This window comes from Pteropus vampyrus, unplaced genomic scaffold (assembly GCF_000151845.1).
Source record: "Pteropus vampyrus isolate Shadow unplaced genomic scaffold, Pvam_2.0 Scaffold24, whole genome shotgun sequence".
NCBI lineage: Eukaryota > Metazoa > Chordata > Mammalia > Chiroptera > Pteropodidae > Pteropus > Pteropus vampyrus.
In genome coordinates this window covers 8,528,220-8,540,213 of record NW_011888805.1, presented here as the reverse complement: position 1 = coordinate 8,540,213, position 11,994 = coordinate 8,528,220, and the positions used below count along the sequence as shown (strand labels likewise).

At 35.5% G+C, this 11,994-nt stretch overlaps 2 protein-coding genes across 2 annotated transcripts in view; both read left to right on the top strand.

The window, feature by feature from the left end:
- Positions 1–1,885: 1,885 nt before the first annotated feature.
- On the top strand, positions 1,886–8,452 carry CCDC28A (coiled-coil domain containing 28A). The gene is made up of 5 exons (XM_023528382.1): positions 1,886–2,168; positions 3,909–4,108; positions 7,187–7,350; positions 8,043–8,197; positions 8,314–8,452. Exons 1-5 carry the CDS (start codon positions 1,914–1,916, stop codon positions 8,338–8,340), a joined length of 801 nt encoding a protein of 266 aa, XP_023384150.1. The 5' UTR covers positions 1,886–1,913; the 3' UTR covers positions 8,341–8,452.
- A 1,279-nt stretch (positions 8,453–9,731) lies between these two features.
- Positions 9,732–11,994, top strand: part of ECT2L (epithelial cell transforming 2 like) — a 75,908-nt gene continuing 73,645 nt past the window's right edge. Inside the window, exons 1-2 of the mRNA XM_023528383.1 lie at positions 9,732–10,024; positions 10,717–10,871. The gene's annotated coding sequence lies outside the window, so the exon portion shown is untranslated. The remainder of the gene's footprint in view (positions 10,025–10,716; positions 10,872–11,994) is intronic.

Here is an 11,994-nt window from a genome sequence, read left to right as displayed (position 1 = left end):
CTGGCTGTTTTCATTCATTCCTCAACACTCAAAGTTGCCATTTGAGGAAGGCTTTCCCTGATACACCCTCTTCAGGACCCCACCTCTTACAGCGACTCCCTATGACCTTAAGCTGTTATTTCAGAGCACTCATAAGCAAATGAAACTGTTTTGTTTACTAATTTATTGCCCATCTCCTTTATCAAGAATATAAGATCTCTGACAATAGGGCTCTTATCCATCTTGTTCATGGATGTCCCCTGACCTCCTATGACAATGCCTAGCCAAAACAGGGACTCAATAAAGAACTTTGAATATCTGAAATATGTACATTTAGAAGGCATACATATTGTACATATGTACATTTGGAATGTGTCCCTACATTATATTTGCAAATGCAAATACCGCATGGCTCAGATGGCTACTAAAAGCAGAGGGACTTACAGAAAAACTAGAGATCACTTGAACTGATCTAAAGGAGGCAGCTGTTCTTCAGCTTGAACTATTGTCACCAGGGTACAGTGTGGATCTAGTGTGGTCATTATTACTGGGATGCCAAATGGATAAGATGACATCCATTTTTTTTTTATTCCTTCAATTGTAACTGTTAGCAACCAATTTGAAAAATTAAAATAGCATGTGAATCACCAGTTTCCAAGCTCTCATACAGCTAAGACCATTCAGAGATTAGTTAAGAGACGCTGAAAAAAGATGCTGGGAAGATTGTACCCTATTGCATTGTTTTTAATGGTGAAAAATGGGAAACATCTAAATATCCATCACTACAGGAAGTCCCAAATGATTTGTGGCAAACTTATTTGATAGAATATGATATAGTTAAAACAAAGTAATAGTGAAAGTATACTAAACCTAGATAACTAAGATGCATACCAAAATTAATATAGTAGTTGCCTCAAATAAAAGAAGTAGAGTAGCAGTGGGAATCGGTCGCACCTGCATTTGTAATGTTCTATTTCTTCCATTCAAAAACATAAAATAACAAAACGTAATATACATTTGGTTTGGATATGGGTACATGAGTGTTTACTCTTTTTTTATTTTTAAACATTTCAGAATTTTAAAATATGGAGGGTGGTGGTAGTGGACAAAACATCCTATACTAGAAGCCAGGATAATTGGGCTCGTCTTTGTTCTGCCTCTTTGGCAGTGGTATAATCTCTGGATTCCGTTTCCTGTTTCCTCAAAATTCCCGCAAAAGCGGGAAAAGTGTGTGGTACTTTCCAGAGTGTCTTCAATTAATGGTCTATGAACTTAAAACCTCCCCACTCCCAACCCCCGCACAGGGAAGCCTATCCAAACTAGAGAATGAAATAGATTTCTCCTCTCATTTAGGATAGTTTCATCTCTCTCAATCTGCGATCCCTTCTCCAGAGGCAGTACATGACAGAGAGGCATGATTTATTAGCCTTTCTAAGTGTTAGAATCTTCTTTTCTAAAACGGAGATTACAACACTAACAAAATTGTAGTGAAGTGTAGAGATAACATATGTCTAATGCCTAAACAGAGTAGCTAGTAGTAGTAGTAGTGATAGAATCGCATTTAGGTTCTAATTAGGCTCAGCATCCAGGCCGCAACAGAATCCCCATTTTTCACGCTGCCTTCAAAACCAAAATTGCTTTACCTTGCCCGGCGATGTATTGGAAACAATCCAGAATGGTTGCTATGGCGACACTCTGGTTCCGCCTCCGGGCCTGCTCGAATAGCACGCTGGGACTTGTAGTGCGTAGGAGCTGACACTCACCGAGGGGCGGGACAGCTTCCGGAAAGGTACTGTAGTTTTCTTTCCTGCCGCCAATGCCACCCTTTATCCTTCCCTGCTTTGGGGCCACACCACCCAAAATAAAAACCCAGCCAGGGGATCCTCCTTTCTGCACCTCCCAAAAGTACGGCTGAAGGCAGGCCGCGGGAAGTAATGCGGTGTCGAGGGCGGAGACCCGTGCGGCACTCGTGGGGGAGGAACAGACTGGGCTCGGGCCTGGAGCACGGAGGTACAACCTCCTTACGTCACATCCGTAAACAAAGGGAGCTGTGGAGGCGCGGAGTCCAGGATGTGACCCCGGCTCAAGCTGCCGCAGTAGCGTCGGCGGCTGCAGCTGCGGCAGTAACTTCCGAGGCCTCCAGGTGTTTGCAGGTTGAGGAAGAGGACCCCGATCACGTCCTTCCTCAGGTATGAAGTGTAAGCAAAGGCGCCCCCGCAATGCCCCCTTTAGGCCCCTCCCAACACCCTTTCTGGCCACTGCTGGACTCTGGGCGGTGAAGGGTACGCGGATTGGAGAAGGGAAGTGAGATGAAGTGTACAGAGACTCCGAGGGGTCCCGCATGGAGGCCGTGGGTTCCTGGCTCTCAAAACTAATGTGTGAGTAAACTACGAGCTGTTTACGAAGGCTTTCTCTAAATGGCTCCTTGCTGCTTGGTATACAAGGATTTCAGGGCTCTTGCGACACAGTTGTTACCTTCCAAAAACATATAAATTTCGAGCCCCTCAGAACATCTTAGTTTAGACCACTATTGGTTAATTTCCTTTGCTTTACTTCCTAAGTTTATTTTTCTTGTATCACCAACTGCGTATTAGCATTAAATTCGAAGGCCAGTGTGTCTGTGCATCATAAATTTATACAGATCCTTTCCTCTCTGGAGAACTGATAGCCCATTGTCTCTATTCAGATTTTTTAAGGTTCTGTTTGATTTGTGTTGTATGCTGAAACAATCCCAAAATGTCTGTTCTGTTACTTAAAGTGATTCTTAAAGGTAAAATTTTAGCCAAAATAAAAAGGGATACACTTTTTGTCTGCGATTAGAAACTGCGTGTTAGAGTCTTTCCTTTAAAAACCTTTGCTGCTTTGGAGGTATCATAGCTCCAATTGTCTCGAGTCAACTGGAGCCAACTAAGCTTAATGCTTTAAATTACAGTGCTTCGTGGCACCAATTCCAGACAATGACAAAACATCTGTTTTCATTAAAATTATCAGGTAATTATTTTAGGAGTGACATCAGTGAATTTGAATCTTTTTGAATAGTCATAACATGATTAAATCCAATACAGCATACTGAAAAAGGCCTAATGCTTCTAAGGCACTTTACAATATGAGGTATATAGCCATATAAATTTCTCATTATAAATGAAATAGTATAATTAGTATTATGCATAAATGAAAAGGACATGTAGGGGGATATTTTTAGATGGATGACTATTAGGGAAATACAGCTGGTTAATACTTAAAGTAAGGGAAAAGTATTAGATAAATGGAAGGCCTTACATATATTCTTTATGGAACTCCACAGTATAACTTTTTTTTTTTGATATTAACAAAACTAAACATGTATAATAAAGTTTCATGTTTCTTGTGGAAATAGGTAGAGAAAGTATTTTGAAAATAGTCATGAAACAAGTTTAATTTCACAGAACTTCTCTTGATCAAGGAACCAGAATCAATATTATTCCTAGGCAGACTCAGAGTTTCCGCTTGGCAGTTGAAATAAGGTTTCAAGTCACTAGCTAAGATGCAGATACCCCTGTCGATTATACATCTATTTGAATCTAATTGGTTCTTCTAAGAATATATTTTAGAAGGGAGACCTAAAGGCCACCTGAAGCTTGAGTCACGCTGGGAAGATCACGTGACTGTTTTCTTTATTTTTATGTATTGTTCCCCTTCAATAATGTAGGCTTCTTGAAGGCAGGGACCTAGTCTTGTTCAGTACCATCTCTCCAGTGCCCAGAATAGTGCTTGGCAAGTGGAAAAAAAAATTTGTTTGACAATTTTGCTTAGGGCTTATATGTACAGAGCATGGTAGATTAAATTTAAGGCATCTTTATTCTAGCTTTCTCTAAAGACCTGAAAATCTTGAACCTCTTTCATTTTGGCATATCAAAGCATGCATGTATAATTTTGCTCTCTTTCCTTAGGTCATAAGAAGCTGGCCTTGCTGCAATAAGGACCTTAAAACAATGGAAGAGCGGAAAGTGAAGAGGAGGAGTCCTAAGTCTTTTAGTGCCCACTCTACTCAGGTTGTTAATGCCAAAAAAAATGCCATTCCAGTTAGTAAAAGCACGGGGTTTTCAAATCCTGCATCACAGTCAACTTCACAGCGACCAAAGTTAAAAAGGTGAATTTTTTCTTTCATGTTATCACAGCAAAATGCTGTTAAATACTAAATCCTATAATTCTTACAACATTTTTTTCTCTTGGCTTGACTTTTAAAACAGTTGAGGCACATGTTATATATGATTTAGAAAAAAATTTCTGGAAGTTATAGTATATGTATAGAGATTAGAAAATGGGAAATGAATGATGGTTTGAAGGCCCTTACTTTGTTTACAAGTTATCAGAGCATGAAAACTTGTAAACAAAATTGGTGAGCTAGCCAGAAATGGAATAAAAGATATACGAGTATTTTTTTTTAACTAAGTTGAGTATTTGTGCTTCGATAGTTTTTATTTTTAAAAAAGAGTGGTTTCACTGTTTTTGTAGAAATGGTTGTATGTATCGTAAAAATTTAAACACAGGAAACAGTCAAAGGAAAAACTTAAAACACTAAAATTTCACCACCTTGAAGTAATAATAAATATTTGGTGAACATCATTTGTCTTTAGATGCTGAAGGAAACAGGATTGACAAGTTTAAATATGTTATATATTACTGCTACATATATGTATTTCATAATATTAGATATTTGGAAAGAAAGATGACATCTTTAGAGAAAAATACCTTTCGTGATCTCAACCCTCTATTATCAAATAAATTTACTTCTACTTGCAAGTTCATCATGGAGAGTCCTTAAAGGAAGTAATGCTGTAACACTCTGTATCCATTGGATTTATACAAAAGAAAAGATGAAATTCCTACCTCGATGATGATCTCACATTCTCTCTGAGGAAATAAAAGAGACATAGCCAAAGACACTTGGAAAAGAAATTTCCAATAAGGACTAAATGATAAACTGTAAGAGTTATGATGGTTTTCTTTGAATAAATTATTGGATTGGAAAGGGCAGCGTTTAACTTAGAGTCAGATTTTTAATATGGTTATGGTTGGTAAAAAAAGAAAGCCAAGGTAATCACTCCTTTTTCTAAATTCTTACAGCAGTTTATTTATATCTCATTGTCACCTTCCACTTTGTACTTTTCTTTCTCTACCCTCTTCTCAAATGTAGGCTTCCTGAGATCTGGGACTATATCGATCATTCTTATGTGTCACACAGTACTTATAGTGGAGCTTTGTACCTAGTATAATTTTGATGAGTGCTTTTTTATTGTTGAATCATTTTAATATAAAGTGAGGCAATGTGACATGATCAAAAACACTGACGTGGGAATAAACAGATTTTTGTTTTCTTTTTTGAGAGGATTGCTAAATGATGAACTCATGCAAAACACTTACTTGGATAAAATTTCTAATTTGAAAGAAAAGATATACATTTGCTGCACTAAAACTTTGTAGTCTATAGTAATTTATCTCGGATTTTAATATGAATATGGATCTCTTGGGGATCTTTTTAAAATGTAGATTCCAAATCAGTTAGTTTGGGGTAGGGCTTCAGATTAGCATTCGTAATAAGCTTACAGGTGATGTTGATGCTATGGATCTTGGACAGCACTTCGAGTGGCAAGGTACTAAAGAGTGATATCAAATCTAATATGTATATAAGATACAGATCTTACTTTGTGAAAAACTGTTACTGACCTACTCTTAAGAGCTTATGTGTTCTAAGTAGATTTCTTGTTAAGGTTATGAGTTTCTTTCTTGCTGCCCCCTCCCCTGCACCCACCATATACCCTATTCCTCTTATCCTTATTGTGGTGAGTACACTTGTGGGAAAGATGTCTTCATGAAACGTAATGAATTAATTGAGTACCAAATATATGTGTATGTCAGGGTCTGTAGTACACATTGGGGTTATACAGATAACACAACCCCTTCTCCCTTTTTTTATGGTGAACGCCTACTTATTCTTTAAGGCTTCACTCACATATCACCTTTAGGAAGTTTTCTCTGGCTGCCTCTAGGTTGAGTAAACTGCTCTTTCTTTGTTTTCATACCACGGTGTGTATAGTACTATCACTCAAGTGTTTGATGGCCTGGTATATGCCAGATATGTGTAATAAGAACCAGTCTAGGTTAGGAGTTCCAAAAAGGCCTTCCTGAGGAAACAGCAAGTAAACTGAGACTTGAAGGATATGTGGGAGGTAGCCTGGCAAAGATGGCAATGAGGAGAAGGATGCTAATGTAAGCAGAGGATTGGCATGTAAGTAGATAAGAGAATGGATTTCTAAGAAGTGAAAGATTCAGAATGTCTAGAGCATAGACAAAGGAAGATGGAGTTCCTTAAGGGTATTGGGTTTTATCCAGCAGATAGGGCAAAGTACTAAAGGGTTCGAATTAAGTAAATTACATGATTTGATTTTACTTCTAAAAAATTGATTTGGCTGCTCCGTGGGGAGGGAAGGGGGATCAGAAACGAGACGTAGAGACAAGACCAGTTGCTAAGGTGTTGGAGTAGTTTTGGTCAAGAGATAGGGTAGTGGCAGTGGAGAAGAGAAATAGAGATATTAGAGATATATTTATGAGTATAATCAATAGGATTTCCTGACTGTATGAGGGGGCCTTAGGAAGTTGGAAGAGTCATGGTTAATAACAGGTTTTCAGCACTCCTTCATATGGTGATTATGAATTTATATATCTTCCTTTTTCCTTTGACTGGATGTTTTTCTATGCAATGACGGATGCTGTATGCATTTTTCTATACCTAGTATCTGGCATAGTGTCAACTGCAGAGTAGGGGCCCCATAACAACATGTTGAATAGCTGATAGTTCAAGAAACAAATAGGATAAAGTTTAGAAGAGAAAGATGTAATATATTTTTACTGAGAAACAAAATGTGAAACATAAGATAGTAAATTATGTTTCTGTAATCCAAAGAAATAACATTATATAAATATATTAATCCAACTTTTTATATACCTTAGTAGTTATATTTTATATATTTGAGACTTCATAACCTGTTCTTTTGGTTTCTGGCTTAAAATTACTGATTTTATTTAGTATTGAATTTGTTCTGATTTCTTGTTTTAAGGGAAATTCAGTTTAATTCCCAAATTTTGCTTAGCCTAAAAGAGTCTAAAAGTATCATCTATTTTTAGAGAGTTATATGCAATTAATTTTTTAATTGCATCTTCTTTGCAGAGTGATGAAAGAAAAGACAAAACCTCAAGGTGGAGAGGGAAAAGGTACTCAGTCAACTCCAATTCAGCATTCCTTTCTCACTGATGTCTCAGACGTTCAAGAGATGGAGAGGGGGCTTCTCAGCCTTTTGAATGATTTCCACTCTGGAAAACTTCAAGCATTCGGTAAGCAATAGATGTTTGTATTTACCATTTTTCTTTTCAAGATGTTTACATCCTATTTTCTGCGTGTATTTTGCTATTCCTTTTAAAAGTGTCATTTTCTTTTGTTAAAAAAAAGTCAAGAGGCATAAAATACAATCATCTTAGATTTCATTTAGCAATTAAGTTGTCTTGTACTATTGTGTATACAATTGAAAATATTACATTGTGATTCTCATGCTTTATAACACTACATGTTTCATAAATACTTTCATATATATTTCTTAAAGGGTGAATACATAATTGGTTGGCAGAATGATTCATGGTTTAAGTCCTTAATATGACTCTTAATTTCACTCAGATTATCATAAAATGTTGGATCAGTTGATTTAAATGACAGTTGTCAAACTGGAGATGATTTGATGATGCTATTGCTTTTGTATATGATATTAGTATTGAAAAAATATATCTTTATCCAAAGATAATTTTTAAAAAAATCTTTCTTATTTGTTTAGTCATTTCTTAGATCATCATTGTTTTCCTGGTCAGAAATTTGATTTGTAATTATATCTAGAAAATATGCAATCATTAACAAAGTAATTTATAAAATTTATAACCAATTTCTTTTGCAGCACCTTAGAGTTTAAAAGTATTTTCTAGAGACAATTAGTTTGAACTGTCCTAATCTTTATTAATGTTCTGGAATGTTCCCCTAGGAAATGAATGTTCCATCGAACAGATGGAACATGTTCGGGGAATGCAGGAGAAATTAGCTCGCTTGAATTTGGAGCTCTATGGGGAGTTAGAGGAACTTCCTGAGGATAAGAGAAAAACAGCTAGTGACTCTAATCTAGATAGGCTTCTGTCTGATGTGAGTATAATTCTTTTACTTTATTCTTTTCTTAATAAATGTTTTTATTGAGATAAAATTCACTATTTTAACTATTTTAAAATATACAATTCAGTGGTTTTTTTGTGTATTCACAGTGTTGTGCAGACATCACCACTGTCTAATTACTCAACATTTTCATCACTGCAAAGGAAACCTTACAACTCTCAGTTCTCCCCTCTCCCCGTCCCCTAGCAACCATTAATCTACTTTCTGTCTCTGTGGATTTGCCTATTCTGGACATTTCATATAAGTGGAATCATATAATATGTTACTTTTTGTCTGGATTCTTTCACTTAGTGTAATGTCTTCAGATTACACCCATGTCATACTTGACTTTTTTTTTTTAAAGATATAGATTCCAAAAGAAATTGTGCATATATTCTGAGAATGCCGACAAATCTTAAAGCAAAATATTAGCTTCTGTACATATATGATTTTAAGATGTAGAAGATAATATGTCAGAAAATCCTGACATTATTAATACACATTGCATTATTTTCTCAGGGTGGCTATTTATTTTTAAATACAGAACTGTGTTTGATGTTTATGGTAATTTAATATATCTCCATGTGTACTGGCTTGCTAGAGCTGCCACAACAAAGTATCATAGACTGGATGGCTTAAACAGCAGAAACTTATTTTCACACAATTCTGGAGGTTCAAAGTGGAAGATGAGGTGTTGGCAGGGTTGGGTTTTTCTGAGGCCTCTCTCCTTGGCTTGCAGATGGCCATCTTCATGTTCACATGAATGTCTAGAGCATAGACAAAGGAAGATGGAGTTCCTTAAGGGTATTGGGTTTTATCCAGCAGATAGGGCAAAGTACTAAAGAGTTCGAATTAAGTAAATTACATGATTTGATTTTACTTCTAAAAAATTGATTTGGCTGCTCCGTGGGGAGGGAAGGGGGATCAGAAACGAGACGTAGAGACAAGACCAGTTGCTAAGGTGTTGGAGTAGTTTTGGTCAAGAGATAGGGTAGTGGCAGTGGAGAAGAGAAATAGAGATATTAGAGATATATTTATGAGTATAATCAATAGGATTTCCTGACTGTATGAGGGGGCCTTAGGAAGTTGGAAGAGTCATGGTTAATAACAGGTTTTCAGCACTCCTTCATGTGGTGATTATGAATTTATATATCTTCCTTTTTCCTTTGACTGGATGTTTTTCTATGCAATGACGGATGCTGTATGCATTTTTCTATACCTAGTATCTGGCATAGTGTCAACTGCAGAGTAGGGGCCCCATAACAACATGTTGAATAGCTGATAGTTCAAGAAACAAATAGGATAAAGTTTAGAAGAGAAAGATGTAATATATTTTTACTGAGAAACAAAATGTGAAACATAAGATAGTAAATTATGTTTCTGTAATCCAAAGAAATAACATTATATAAATATATTAATCCAACTTTTTATATACCTTAGTAGTTATATTTTATATATTTGAGACTTCATAACCTGTTCTTTTGGTTTCTGGCTTAAAATTACTGATTTTATTTAGTATTGAATTTGTTCTGATTTCTTGTTTTAAGGGAAATTCAGTTTAATTCCCAAATTTTGCTTAGCCTAAAAGAGTCTAAAAGTATCATCTATTTTTAGAGAGTTATATGCAATTAATTTTTTAATTGCATCTTCTTTGCAGAGTGATGAAAGAAAAGACAAAACCTCAAGGTGGAGAGGGAAAAGGTACTCAGTCAACTCCAATTCAGCATTCCTTTCTCACTGATGTCTCAGACGTTCAAGAGATGGAGAGGGGGCTTCTCAGCCTTTTGAATGATTTCCACTCTGGAAAACTTCAAGCATTCGGTAAGCAATAGATGTTTGTATTTACCATTTTTCTTTTCAAGATGTTTACATCCTATTTTCTGCGTGTATTTTGCTATTCCTTTTAAAAGTGTCATTTTCTTTTGTTAAAAAAAAGTCAAGAGGCATAAAATACAATCATCTTAGATTTCATTTAGCAATTAAGTTGTCTTGTACTATTGTGTATACAATTGAAAATATTACATTGTGATTCTCATGCTTTATAACACTACATGTTTCATAAATACTTTCATATATATTTCTTAAAGGGTGAATACATAATTGGTTGGCAGAATGATTCATGGTTTAAGTCCTTAATATGACTCTTAATTTCACTCAGATTATCATAAAATGTTGGATCAGTTGATTTAAATGACAGTTGTCAAACTGGAGATGATTTGATGATGCTATTGCTTTTGTATATGATATTAGTATTGAAAAAATATATCTTTATCCAAAGATAATTTTTAAAAAAATCTTTCTTATTTGTTTAGTCATTTCTTAGATCATCATTGTTTTCCTGGTCAGAAATTTGATTTGTAATTATATCTAGAAAATATGCAATCATTAACAAAGTAATTTATAAAATTTATAACCAATTTCTTTTGCAGCACCTTAGAGTTTAAAAGTATTTTCTAGAGACAATTAGTTTGAACTGTCCTAATCTTTATTAATGTTCTGGAATGTTCCCCTAGGAAATGAATGTTCCATCGAACAGATGGAACATGTTCGGGGAATGCAGGAGAAATTAGCTCGCTTGAATTTGGAGCTCTATGGGGAGTTAGAGGAACTTCCTGAGGATAAGAGAAAAACAGCTAGTGACTCTAATCTAGATAGGCTTCTGTCTGATGTGAGTATAATTCTTTTACTTTATTCTTTTCTTAATAAATGTTTTTATTGAGATAAAATTCACTATTTTAACTATTTTAAAATATACAATTCAGTGGTTTTTTTGTGTATTCACAGTGTTGTGCAGACATCACCACTGTCTAATTACTCAACATTTTCATCACTGCAAAGGAAACCTTACAACTCTCAGTTCTCCCCTCTCCCCGTCCCCTAGCAACCATTAATCTACTTTCTGTCTCTGTGGATTTGCCTATTCTGGACATTTCATATAAGTGGAATCATATAATATGTTACTTTTTGTCTGGATTCTTTCACTTAGTGTAATGTCTTCAGATTACACCCATGTCATACTTGACTTTTTTTTTTTAAAGATATAGATTCCAAAAGAAATTGTGCATATATTCTGAGAATGCCGACAAATCTTAAAGCAAAATATTAGCTTCTGTACATATATAAGATTTTAAGATGTAGAAGATAATATGTCAGAAAATCCTGACATTATTAATACACATTGCATTATTTTCTCAGGGTGGCTATTTATTTTTAAATACAGAACTGTGTTTGATGTTTATGGTAATTTAATATATCTCCATGTGTACTAGCTTGCTAGAGCTGCCACAACAAAGTATCATAGACTGGATGGCTTAAACAGCAGAAACTTATTTTCACACAATTCTGGAGGTTCAAAGTGGAAGATGAGGTGTTGGCAGGGTTGGGTTTTTCTGAGGCCTCTCTCCTTGGCTTGCAGATGGCCATCTTCATGTTCACATGGCATTTTCCCTCTGTGCATGTGTGTCTTGTGTCCAAATTTCCTCTCCTTGTAAGGACACCAGTCGTATTGGATTAGGGCCTACCGTAATAACCTCATTTTAACTTAATTACCTCTTTAAAGACCCTATCTCCAAATATGTTCACATTCTGAGGTACTAGGGGTTAGGACTAAAACATGAATTTTAGGAGGACATAATTGAGCTCATAACACCTATGATTTTTATACTTAGAAGTGTTAATTAAATTTGCCCCTTTAAAATCTTTTTTGGAACAAAAATAAATAAAAATTGAATTCAATTTACTTTAGAAGTTTCCATATTCACATTCCAATGACATTCTATTGCTTTTTCTCT